This window comes from Tachysurus fulvidraco, chromosome 6 (assembly GCF_022655615.1).
Source record: "Tachysurus fulvidraco isolate hzauxx_2018 chromosome 6, HZAU_PFXX_2.0, whole genome shotgun sequence".
In the NCBI taxonomy this organism is placed as follows: Eukaryota; Metazoa; Chordata; class Actinopteri; order Siluriformes; family Bagridae; genus Tachysurus; species Tachysurus fulvidraco.
In genome coordinates, this window is record NC_062523.1 from 9,508,766 (window position 1) to 9,522,673 (window position 13,908).

General features: G+C 37.3%; 1 protein-coding gene across 9 annotated transcripts in view; it reads left to right on the forward strand.

Moving 5' to 3' along the window:
* pcbp3 (poly(rC) binding protein 3) overlaps positions 1 to 13,908 on the forward strand; it is a 76,415-nt gene that overhangs the window by 56,786 nt on the left and 5,721 nt on the right. For 3 of the 9 annotated variants that reach the window (XM_047815379.1, XM_047815377.1, XM_047815376.1), the window contains exons 9-13: positions 757 to 888; positions 2,365 to 2,493; positions 3,507 to 3,650; positions 6,057 to 6,098; positions 9,703 to 9,781. In XM_047815379.1, the coding sequence (XP_047671335.1) occupies positions 757 to 888; positions 2,365 to 2,493; positions 3,507 to 3,650; positions 6,057 to 6,098; positions 9,703 to 9,781 (526 nt within the window). The remainder of the gene's footprint in view (positions 1 to 756; positions 889 to 2,364; positions 2,494 to 3,506; positions 3,651 to 6,056; positions 6,099 to 9,702; positions 9,782 to 13,908) is intronic. The other 6 variants (XM_047815380.1, XM_047815378.1, XM_047815384.1 and 3 more) reach the window with 3 other exon arrangements.

Consider the following 13,908-nt stretch of genomic DNA (forward strand, 5'->3'; position numbering starts at 1 on the left):
ACTCATTTTACCTCATCCTCACTTAAGTGACACTGGACAGGAAATAATGTCAATGTAAATAATGTCCTTTAATAAACACCCGACCATAAACATAAAAATTCAATATAAATATATTAAAGTTTTTTTAAATATATTTTTATTTAACATTTATTGATATGTATAGAAATGCCTCACGTTTGAATTAGTGGTTAAACTAAGTTTGATATCATGTTGATATCACTTTCTACCTAAAAACTGCTGCTGTAATCATAAACTTATTCCAGGTTCTTATTGCTGGACTCTAATCCATGCTGTTCTCATTCTAAACATTTTAACATACTGTACTGTTTGACTTGACACTAAACAGTTGTAAAAGTCTAAATGTTTTCTAATCTCACTATCCGCTGTGGTGTAGAAGAGTCTGATCTACGTCAAGGTTTCTTCCTCATAGCAGCTCAGAGAGGTTTTTTTTCCTCGTCGGTGTTGCCTGTGTTTTGCTTCTTTTGAGGTCTTTATCTTTCTTGTAAAGCTGCTTTGTGTCTGTTCAAGCACTATAGGAATAAAAATATACTGAATCCAAGGACGCTTTAAGTTCTATTGAGATTTAACATCTTAAACTCCTCTCTCTCATAGTTAGATTCATTTTCTCTGTTTCACTTTAGCTACTGAATAATTTGTATTGTTACCGAATCAAATCCTCAGCTCAAAACTGTATGAAGCAGATCGTTGCAGCTGTTCAACATTTTGATTCTTGCTCTCTTTCACACGCTTCCGCAGGATATAATCAACTCCATGAGCAACAGCCCGGCCACCAGCAAGCCCCCTGTCACCTTGAGGCTGGTGGTTCCAGCCAGCCAGTGTGGCTCTCTCATTGGCAAGGGAGGCTCCAAGATCAAGGAGATGAGAGAGGTACAGGGTTTATTCCCACCATTTTTTTTCTGCTGATAGATAGAAACCCTACATTTTTAAAATAACTAGAGCATGACAGTCAGTTCTGCCCAGCAACTGACAGTTACATCCTCTCATGTGGATGGGAACAGCCAGAAATGATTAAGGAATAAAGCTTGACAGAGTGATGTGGTGTGATGCAGCCTGACATGAAGCAGAGTTACAGTTACCAGCCTGAAGATGAAGTTATACATCAAGTCCTGAAGTGTCTTAATCCTCTTATATCACAGCAGTTTGCTAATAAATCCCAAGATTGAATTCATTCATGAATATCATTTTTTATAGTCAGTGAATTCTTTGGAGTCTTTATTTCCCCATTGGTTGAAAACAGGGTGTCACGGTGGTTTAGTGGTTAGCATGTTCGCCTCACACCTCCAGGGTCGGGGGTTCGATTCCCGCCTCCGCCTCGTGTGTGTGGAGTTTGCATGTTCTTCCCGTGCCTCGGGGTTTCCTCCGGGTACTCCGGTTTCCTCCCCCGGTCCAAAGACATGCATGGTAGGTTGATTGGCATCTCTGGAAAATTGTCCGTAGTGTGTGAATGTGTGAGTGAATGAGAGTGTGTGTGTGCCCTGTGATGGGTTGGCACTCCGTCCAGGGTGTATCCTGCCTCGATGCCCGATGACGCCTGAGATAGGCACAGGCTCCCCGTGACCCTAGAAGTTCGGATAAAGCGGTAGAAAATGAATGAATGAATGGTTGAAAACATACTTTTCGCACTGGAATTCTCCTTACATAATGCTTTGTCAGATCAGTGATTACATTATTATTTGTCTTAGATAAATAACACATTAAAAAAAAAATCTGTTTTATTATTAGCATTAGATGATGTGAAGCATTCGCCATACATCTTACCATATAACTTACTTACACGTCACTATGGACAAGATAACTTATTTAAATAAATAAATGTTAAAAATAGAAACTCATTCATGCTTTACAGCCTTACAGCCAAAACCCTAAAGAAAAATAACAGAAACACCAACTGACCAATCAGAATTAAGGCTTGAACAGCACTGTGCTATAAGAGAAGACCTCTATTTGAAGTATATTATTGAATAGTAAAAAAAGACATTTTTATTTAGTGATATACCTGAATTTAGTCTTTAGTCTTACAATGACTAATACACATTACCGTTACTATGTACAATTTTTTATCAGTGTACAAAATAAACAATCTGTTGTAAATTTAGACCCTACTGTATATGTTTATGCTTGAGCATGGTTTTTATTTGTGTGTGTATGATGTTTTCTCTTTTATATTTCTATGTTATATGTGTTAGGCATTTTCGAACAGATAGATAGACAGACATCTACGCTTCCTTTTCTCTGTACATCTGAGCTGTTGCTGCTTTGTATGAGAATGTACTGATAAGAATTAAGAATGGCTTAAACTTTCATTTTTATGCATTATAGAAGTTTCTCTCCATCTCTCTCCAGTCCACAGGAGCTCAGGTGCAAGTGGCCGGGGACATGCTGCCCAACTCCACAGAGCGCGCTGTGACAATCTCGGGCACCCCGGACGCCATCATCCAGTGTGTCAAACAGATATGTGTGGTCATGCTGGAGGTACAGTGCAGTGACCAGTGTGCTTGGACCGAGGCTTTGAGAAAACTCAAACACAACCACATGTGTAGTACAAACTCAGCTGATCACACTTTCCTCTACTGTAGCACACAGTAGCTTAGAAAATACAAAAGCAAACACACCTACACCCTTGAGAGCCTGTCTGTCATTTACCTTCACTTTGATAAGACACACATGGCCTTCTATTTCTCTCTGCTATTACAGGACAAAACTGAAATAATCTTATTCTCTTCTCCTTCTCTGTATCAGCAGTCAGTTCCCTGGAATAGCTTTTCCCCTCGATACACATGCTCTATTGCTCCCTCTGTCAAGTTCCTTCTTTCCAGTCCTGTCATATTTTTATTCTTTAGTTGATATTCTGTGTGAGAATTCCTGCTAAGATAAAATATCATAAAATTATTATTCGGTTTAAGTGAATTACTGTATTTATTTATTTTTTGATATCGCTATATTTAACATTTTTATTTCTATCCTCCTTTTTTAGTTTGGTGGAGAATTCAGCCAGTGTCATTCACCAGGTTTCTCAGACCTTCCCACATTATGGGACAGATTTGCATAATGTGAAAATATAAGAATAAATAATTTTTTTTCTCATAAAATCATAAAATCTAATTCTAATGACTTTAAAACCCACTAAAAATTCATCTTATGACCAAATTTGAAACAAAATTTTGGAGAGTCATTGTTGCAGTCACACATCCAACATCACAAATGAGTGGCAGAGAAAGGAGTATTGTTTCACTCTCTTGGGTGATGCCAGAGATTGGTATATTTATTTCCAGATCTCACAAACATCATCTTTTTTTTTTTTTCATTTTAATATACATAGTCACAACACAAGCACGCATCACACACACCAAACTCAAACTCACACAATGATGTATATACCGATGTGTTTGCACACAAACACACACACACACACACACACCTGTGTACACACTGTGTCTTCCCGGGTCTAACACTGTCTTCACCTCTTCCCTTTTTCCCTCTGCTAGTCCCCACCGAAAGGTGCCACCATCCCCTATCGCCCAAAGCCTGCCTCCACCCCGGTCATTTTTTCAGGTGGCCAGGTAAGAGCCGACCCGCTGGCGGCGTCCGCAGCCAATCTCAGCCTTTTACTGCAGCACCAGCCACTGCCTGTTAGTGCACTCAGGTTTCTCACCTTTTCACATGCATGCTACCTACGACTAGAGTCTCTGCTGCCCAGGGACACACACTATATAAGGGGGAGAGGGAGAGAGACAGAACTTGCTAATAGATACATACTTAGCCTGATGGCACTGTTTATTAAAGTGCATTTTGTTATTTTATTTTAGGGGTTGCAGGACTATTCACTTTTACTACTCTGTAACAATAAACTAGACAGCTAGACATCTTTGCCTCAGTTACTGATTCAGGACGTAACTACCCCCCCCCCCCCCCCAGTGCAGTTAAATTCTGATAACAACGTGACAATCACCTGTGTAATTGTCACACATTTCAATTAGCAGCCATTTTGTGAGATTTAAGGCTACACTATCAATAAAAAAAAATAAAAATATAACATCATTCTTTCTATCTTTCTATCTCACCGCACATTGTGCACTGTGTGAGGTTGAGCACATTCATTCCCATTTATCTTGCTTAATACAGCTGAGGGTTAATGGCAATTGAGGGTTAATGGCCTTGCTCATGAGTCCAAGAGTGGCGACCTGGCGGCCCTTGGATTTGAACTCATGACCTTCTGATCAGTAGTCCAAAACCACTGAGCAACTATTTCCCCAAGTATGTGACAAATAAAATTGGAATTTTGAAAATTTGATCAACGTGCAAAACAATAAATTCTTGTATTACATTCTGTTACATTAATTACACTACTGTAACTAAACCTAGAGACTAAAGAGTAAAAATGCATTTTTATGGACAAATTGTAGGACAAAACGAGGCAATGAGAGAGTGAGAGTGACGTGACATATGGCTAAGTACGGTGACCCATACTCAGAATTTGTTCTCTGCATTTAACCCATCCAAATTGCACACACACAGCAATGAACACACACACACCGTGAACACACAACCAGAGCAGTGGGCAGCCATTTATGCTGCAGTGCCCAGGGAGCAGTTGGGGGGGTTCGGTGCCTTGCTCAAGGGCACCTCAATCGTGGCCGGCCTGAGCCTCGAGCCCACAACCTTACGGTTAGGAGTCAAACTCTCTAACCATCAGGCCACGACTTTCCCAAATGACACAGAGAATGTGCAGCACGGATAAACTCATACCCATCAACAGATCTCTCCTTATACTGTACCTGTAGCTTATCAACCGGCCTTGACAAATAAAGATCTGGGAGCTTTTTTCAGGCTGAAAATGACCCGAGATGTTCAACAAACTAGCAGAATGACATTATAGCGATGTACAACACAGCATTTGTCATGATGGAATTCATTATGCCACAATGTGAGAGCTTTATTTAAATTATATTTAGCTTTAAAGTACAGCTGTGGAAAGAATTGCTTTGGGTAGTGTGAATAAAAAACACGCAGCATTTCGATAAGAACAAAATCTTTTCCCAGAATAATCTCACACAATGTGCAGTTGTAAAAAAAAAAATTTCACGCTAATAATTTGAAACTAAAAGAAAATGTTGAAATAGCTGAATATTCTATGCAACCCCTAGTGTACATGCAAAATGTTAATTTACACTTGTCCTGATCTCAAAAATGTGTTTTATTCTATCTGAATTTATACCTCAAGGATTATATTAACATCTTATATGCAAGCTCTTGTCAAGAAAGCTCTTCTCTCCCTTTAAATAAGATATCATATCCTTTTAATATGCCTAAAAAGCGAATCAAAAGGTAAAAACAAATCACAATTTCCATGTTTAAATGGAGCGGGATAAAACGTACTGGACGAATTAAATTGAAAATGAATAATAATAATAAAAAAATTAAAAATATGAGCATCAATGAAGGCAGATGAATTAAAGGGATATTTTATCAGCAGGTTTAACAGTCATTCCAACTCATTTGTTAACATGACTCACAGTGCAGTGTGTGCTTCTAATATATATAATCTGAATAGTATTATAATAAAAGCTCAATGAAGTGTTATGACTATGTTGCACTCTTAACATTCCACTTACTTAACCTTATCTACTTCCATTTCATACAGCCATTAATTAATTATAGCTCAACCTTCGGATGGTGTCGGAACTCAAAGCAGATATTATTAATGCGGTATTTTTTTCTGAACGCAAGGCACAATAAACACATCACAACAAATTAAACAGTCGGCTTAAATAATTACCAACTGTCAGAGATCGTTTGTGTGATTTTTAAGATGAGGGAGATCCAATCCGGTTTACATTTCAATGATTCATACTTGTGTACCAAGCTGATATTTCAAGCCTAGACATGAAAGCATGGGGTGTTAACAGGAGCTCTAGTGGTTATGCACCAACTGTTTATTGTTTAATAGGCTGCTGGAGGAAAAAAAAAAGAAAAGAAAAAAAAAAGAGGTGTTAATTTGTTTCCCCCTTTTTCCCTTTTCTCCTTTTCTCTCACAGGCTTACACTATTCAGGGACAGTATGCTATTCCACATCCAGATGTGAGTTCCTAACAGCTCTCCCTTTCCCCATCCCCACCTCCTATCTTCCTATCTGCATGGTTCTGTAGCTTTTCAACATGCATCTCTATTAATATTAAGCAATAATATTAATATGACATTTCTGATGTGTAATTTTTGTTGCGTTACAATCTGAAATTGGTCATGACATGAGCCCTCAGAGGTGTGGGCCAGACTTATTAGGACTTGGCCTGTCACATTCGAAAATGATACCATCGCAGGTCATTTTCTGGAAGAACAATTTTTATTATTATTTTTTTTTCCATTCAGGGCTTTATAATGAAATTTTTCTGGTCTCTAAGCACTATATAAAATTTGTTATGCAAGTAAGATGGCAAATAGTAGAGCGGGGCTGCAGAATATAATGTCAGTTAATGGTTATTGTGAGATTAGCCTTTGCAATAATAATGTTTGAAGCACAATTGGCAACATTTGTCATAAATTTTCAGTCTCAATTTTATACCCAGAGATGCTGACCAAGCCGTACTCATGCATTAATTTAATACAAGCTAATATATGTAAAAATTCTTTTCAATCATGAATGAAATAAATAATGAGTACTGAAACAAATGTCAGTAAATCCTGCTGTTACTTTAGTGTTAAATAATGCTTTATGTACTGTAAGGAATAAAACACTCGTGATCATGCTGTTATAGGGAAATAATCACTCATGGTGTAGTTTGATGCAGAAAAATAAACATTACATGACATAACAACAGATCTTAAACAGTTTTTCAGTATAAACTGTGACATTCTACTTGTTTTGATAAACTGTGGAATGGAAATAATCTAATCGCAGTATTTTTGTCTATATTGTTCAGAGCATAGTTAAACTGAAGTGGTGTTAAAATACACCATTCTTCATTCGTACATCTTCAGTTAGAGCTTTATCCTGGTCAGGGTAGCGGTGAGTCCCGGGCATATCCTGGTGGCACTGGACATAAAGTGGGAAAACATGCTGGATGTTCGTTGTAGGACACCGTGTAGACATGCATTTATACATTCATTCACTATTAACAATTTAGCATAGCCAATGCATGCTTATGGAGCAAATTCTTTCTTTCAGCTATCCAAGAACATTTTAGTCATGATCAATGCCTTTTCCATCATGATGGAGCACCATGCCATAAGACAAAAGTGGCTCAGGGAACAAAACCTCAAAATTTTGGGTCCGTGGCCGGGATTCTCCCCAAACCTTAATCCCATTGAGAGCTTGTGTTCAATCCTCAAAAGGAAAGTAGACAAACAAAAACCCACAAACTCCAAGCATTGGTTATGCAAGAATGGGCTGCCACCAGTCAGGATGTGTGGCCCAGAAGTTGATTGACAGCATGCCAGGGCGAATGGCAGACGTCTTGAAAAAGAATGGTCAACAATGCAATTATTGACTCTTTGCATTAACTTAATGTATTTGTCAATAAAAGCCTTGGACACTTATGATATGCTTATAATTATACTTCAGTATACCATAGTAACATCTGACATAAAAAGGTCAAGCAGGAAACTTTGTGAAACTTGATATTTGTGTCATTCTCAAAACTTTTAGCCATGGCTGTAGACAGAAAACAAACAACCAACATGGGATCATGGAGTTACAAAACAGAAAGGCATTGAATAGAACCATTAATTTTGTTACATATGCATTACAGCACAGTGAATTATTATTATTATTATTATTATTATTATTATTATTATTATTATTATTATTAGTAGTAGTAGTAGTAGTAGTAGTAGTAGTAGTAGTAGTTAATAATAATAATAATAATAATAATAATAATAATAATAATAATAATAATAATAATAATAATAATACTTTTTTTTTTTTTTTTTGCAAATCCCAACTTTTTGAAGATTAGAGTCAGAGCATAGGGTCGGCCATGATACAGCACTTCTGGAGCAGTGAGTGTTAAGGGCCTTGCTGAAGGGCCTTGCTGAAGGGCCTTGCTGAAGGGCCCAACAGTAGCAGCTTGGTCTTGAACCCCAGTCAACAACCCAGAGACTTAAGCACTTGAGCCATCACTGCCGCATTTGTTGTATAGAGATACACAGTATATGTGTAGTGGAAATATTTAGAAAAAAGTGCTCATTAACATTTATTAAAAAAAAAAACTTTTTAAATAGAAAAAAGCACAAGAACAATTAGACTACAGTGACTATCACTATACAATGCTATTTATTGCTATAACATTGCTATTTATATCTATCTCATTAAGCCCTGCAATGACATCAAGCTAGCTAATTGCTGTAGTTTATACTCCAATCTAATCATTTTGTTGTTGTCCATATTATCATCTCTCACTGCTCTAGCCCTTTATAAATGCTAATGATCTGTCAATGACTCTCATGATAAACAATATAAAGCTTTTGATTAAACAGACTGGGTTACATAAGCAAACAGCAGACGCCTTCCGAGTCCCCTTGAGCCTCATCATCGTCTCCATTAATAATCAGAATGAATCTGTCTCAATAATAATCACATGCAGTGACATTAGTGTGCTTCAGTCCCTCTCAGTTTACTTTGGTAGTGATTGATATTCAGGGAGAAACTGGAGGACATTACAATCACTCAAATGAAGCCTGAGCTTAAATTTTACCTGCTTTTTAAACACAGATTTAGATGACAAACGCAGCACTATGCATCAGTCTTGGATTGTGAAGAACGCATTGTTCAAATGAGTAAAGAGAAGCAAGAAGTGGAAGAAAGTTCATATAGGGTTCAAGCATGCATCTGAGGATAGTGAGCATCACTTAACATTTAGAGATGCTCATATATCAAGAATTAGTCATTTATTAGTCATTTGTAGCCAAAAAAAAGCCCTAAATATTTTATGAGAAAGAGCACTCTCTGCTAAAACCTGCACAATAAAGCCCCAATTATACTGCCTTTTAAATATGCACGCACAAAATGACTGCAGCACACATCTTGTGGTTATTTTAAGCTTCGTTTTTTGCACAACATCGACGGAAAATAAGTGCATGTGTGATGCAATTCCACTGTAAACAGTGAGGGCAATATAACACCACGTGACATAGTAACTCAATAAGCACTATGAATTATCTCTATGTTCTAGACCTTTAATCCGTGCTACACCAACATGCATGCATTTTAATGCAATATGCAGATCATTCCAACGATCATTACAACAGTGGAAACATTTTACAGTTTGACTTGATGAACAGGCATGTCTTGGGTCTGACATGCCATCAAGTGAATGTTGTTTTTAATCGTACAGATGTGTGAACAATGTCAATTGTGCTGACACTACTTCTCCACACACGCACACACACACACACACACACACACACACACACACACACACACACACACACACACACACACACACACACACACAGAAATCTGATAAGTATAAACCAGGCCTGAGACTTTCATTCAAAGTGCCAGGCCAAGTCCTCCTCAAGTTGATCTCACTTTTTTGCTCTTTTTATGACTCTCTTTTGTTTCACCACTGTCACAGCTTCTTTTCCTCGTCTTCTCTTTATACTAGTTTTGGTTTCTTGATTTTTTCAGTGTGACCTGTGTTATAACAATAAACTCTTAGTTCTACTGTCCCTCCTACCCCCTCAGCAGTTGACCAAGCTCCACCAGTTGGCTATGCAGCAAACCCCTTTTACCCCCCTTGGACAGACCACCCCTGCTTTCCCCGGTACGTACCCACAAGCCCTTTCAGTCTCCTTCTCTTTGTACCTGTAGGAACACTCTTTTTGTCTTTTTCTTTCACTCTCTTTCTTTTATGTTTCCTCTTCTATTAATGTCACGCTTCTTGACATGCCCCTGGTGGTTGCTCTTCACTTTGCTGTGACCTTTATTTATTTATTTATTTATTTATTTATTTATTTATTTATTTATTTATTTATTTCATTGTTTATTCATTTGTTTGTTTGTTTGTTTGTTTGTTTGTTTGTTTATTATTTTGGCTTTTTTTTTTTTACTTACTTATTTAATTATTTATTTTATTTGCTTGAACGGCCTCTACTACTAGCTAAGATATAAAATAAATTAACAGAGTGGAGATTAGAAATTATCTCAAGCATTTTACTAAAAAAAAAGAACAAAAGAAAGAAAGAAAGATGGTAATTGTGTGCATGTGTGTATGTGCGTGCATTTGTGTTTACTTTTTATCTCATTTTATACAACTGAGTAATTGAGGGTTAAGGGTCTAGCTCATGGGCCCAGCAGTATCAGCTCGGTGGAGCTGGGATTCTAACTCACAGCCTTCCGATGTGGTTGTCTAACCATTAGGTTACCACAGCCGCCTTGAATGGTGCATTTGTCATTTTCCATTCATACATTGATATTTTATTCTTTTACTTATTTATTGATTTATTTGGAAATGTGCATGCTTTTGTTCTTGCCTCATTATACTTTTAAATGTAGTGCTTTAAAATGTAATTATATTCACTGGTCATGATAAAAGCAGAAAATATTGTCCTTGTTAAGACTTTGTTAGTAAGCATGAAGCTCTCTCTTCAATAAAGGTTGTGTATTACAGAAAATGGTTCTCTCGGACCTCTAAAGAACCGTGATAATGGCACACTAGGCCATAAGAGCAGGTCTTATGAGAAACGAAGATATTTTTGATACATGTCTTTATTTACATACAGTATATTTTCCTAATTCTGTACAATGCAGGATGGGTTGCATTTTGTTTCAACTGCAAGTTACTCTAAATCTCCTTATAATTCTCTTTTTTTAAATCCCCTGATATGGTAAGATTACCAGGTAATGATAATGGGGCATTTGTTACCATGTTAAGTGGGATTAATCTGATTAGCGTATCATTTCAGATTTAAAAGTCTGAGAATATATATTTGCTTCCACATCAGGTAAAAATGCCCAGATTTACAAAAGCTTACAAAAGAAGGATGCATATCGTAGTGAGGGAGGTGAGGAAAGTGGTAGCTAATTGGTTAAGGTGTTGGATTAGTGATTAAAAGGTCATGAGCTCAACTCCCAGGTCCACCAAATGGCCACCACTGGCCCCCTGAGCAAGGTACATGGACCTTTAATTGCTCACCTGTATAAGTGAGGCAATGGATAAAGGGAGTCTGAAAAAATGCCTTAAATTTAAGGTATGTTGTAATATACACTGATCAGCCATGACTAAAGCTGCCTGTATAATATCATGTAGGTCCCATTTGTGCTGACAAAAAGAGTCCTGAAGGTGTGTTATACAGTAATATCTGACACCAAGATGTTCAGCAAATCCGTTAAGTTGCAAGGTGGTGCCTCCATGGATCAGACTTCTTGGACCACACGTCCCACAGATGCTGATTGGTTTGAGATTTGGGGAATTTGTAAGCCAAGTCACCACCAACATGAACTCTTTGTCATGTTCCTCAATCCATTCCTGAACAATGTTTGGAGTGTGACAAGGAAAATGTTCCTTTTGAATAAGCCCGGTGAAAGGATCTGCAAGAATGTTTAGGTAGGGAATATGTATTAAAGTGACAGCTACATTTCATGCCAGGATCCAAAATTTCCCAGGGGAACATTGCCCAGTTCATTCCTATAGTGCATTTTGGTGCCATCAATTCTTCAGGTAAGCAACGCACATAAATCTAGCCAAATGTGCTTAATCAGACCAGGCCACCTTCTTCCATTGCTCCATGGTCCTGTTTTGATGCTCATGCACACATTGTAGGTGCTTTCATTGGTGGACAAGGGTCAGCATGGAGCTATGTAGCCTCGTACACAGCCTGCTGCAATGCATCTTGTCTTCTGACACCTTTCTATCAAAGCCAACGCAAACATTTTCAGAAATTTGTGTTAAATACTTCTATGGGATCAGATGTGCTTGCCTTCACTCACCAAGCACATCAGTGAGCCTTGGGAACTTATGACCCGGTACATCGCCGGTTATCTTTCCTTGGGCCAATTTTAGCTCTGTGTAGCAGGAACACCACAAAGGACCTGCTGTTTTGAGAATGCTCTGACCCAGTCGTCTAGGTATCACAATTTTCCATTTATCAAAGTCACTCATATCCTTGCACTTGTTCGTTTTTCCTGCTTCGAACAAATCAACTTTAAGAACCGACTCTCCACTTGACAGGTGCCAGTGTAATGACATAATCAGTGTTATTCACTTCACCTGTCAGTCCGTTTAATGTTATGGCTGATCGCTGTATACCTCAAGCATAACTGCTGAAGAATGAACTTGCCGGAAGAATTGCCATGTGTAATATGCAATTTATTTTAAAATGGTTTCTTGATGGACTGGTTCAACATTCATATAGTTTATCTAATGATTATGGGTTAGATTATTTACATTTAAAGAGGTTTTTTCCCCCTATTTTTTATTGTTTCATCCACCAGGTTTTCTACCAACAGATAAAACTGAATCAGGTTACATTACAAATCATGATTGTATTTATATACACAGGATATCATGACTTAATATCAAATGTTTGGCAGCTCAGGAAAACCATTCACATGATCGATTTTAAACGTTTCCTTTTGCAGATATCTCAAACCCTGGTGAAATGATAGAATTTTTTAAGATGCTCAAATCTCTACATTTATTAACTATTCTACCTATGGGGAAAACATTTCTGACAAATTTTGAAGAATTAAACATTTACAATGAGGAATGAACTCTAAATTTATATATTAGCATCGTTCATATCGGTTTAATCGCCTGAGACAAAAGTCACTTGCTGCATTTATACACTAACCTTATTTTTAACCTTATTCTTAGTTTATTTAATGTTATCATATACAGCATAGAAAAATCTCACCTACTCTTTTAATCACAATTTTAATTCAATTGATTCAATTTGTTTGCATAGCGCTTTTACAACGGACATCTTCTCAAAGCAGCTTTACAGGAGTGCATTCAGAACTAACAAAAAAAAAATCTGAATAAAATCGATAAGGTTCGTATAAAACCTATTTTAGATTTTAATGTTTTGAGTAGGTGAAAATTTTAGGACGATTTTATCATGAAATGAAAAATTATGAGCAAGTCCAGATCAAAATTGCACAAGTCTAATCAGGGTGTGTGGACACTCTTATCTATTGATGCAGGACGAACACTGACCTTTGGTTCTGATTTACAAGTACAAACTGATTTGTCTATGTCACTGTTATAGTACGTTTAAACATTCACTGTCTGAGAAGAGCAGCTTAACTAGCAAGAATAAAATGTAGTCAGAATTATTTTTTTATTTACTGCAATCCATGTAACATTTTATAAATGACGTCCCGGATGTACCGGCTAGAAAATGAAATATATTTAATTGTATTGGCCGTTACACGATTTTTAATACACGTTTATTTACGACACGTTTACAATACGTAGTACACGACACTGTGTATTCACGCTCTGGACAAAGAAAGGGAAGCCTCAGTTATTCTGCCAAATGCTGAGAAGGATAAGGCACTTAGTGAAAGCATAAAAATATTTTTTTTAAATGGACAACATTATTACAACTCAATATTCCAACAGTGAATTTTATGCAATTATGCAACACACCAGCAATCTGTTCCAAACTCCTTGGTTGCCTAGAAGTCTTAGAGATTACAATAAGGGAAGAAATAGGTTTTACTGTTCAGGTCCATGTGTGTGTGCGTTTGTGTGTGTGTGTGTTGAGAAAGAGAGGGAGATGATCAGCTCAGACTGGAGATGTAGTGTTACTGCATGCATGGTCATGATTAAAACATCACTTCTGCATGCCAGAGATAATTAAATACGATCAGTCTTTGAATTTGGAAAAGCTTGTTGGCAGTATAGCCTTAATTTTTTGCCAGCAGAATACAGTATGTGTGTATTTG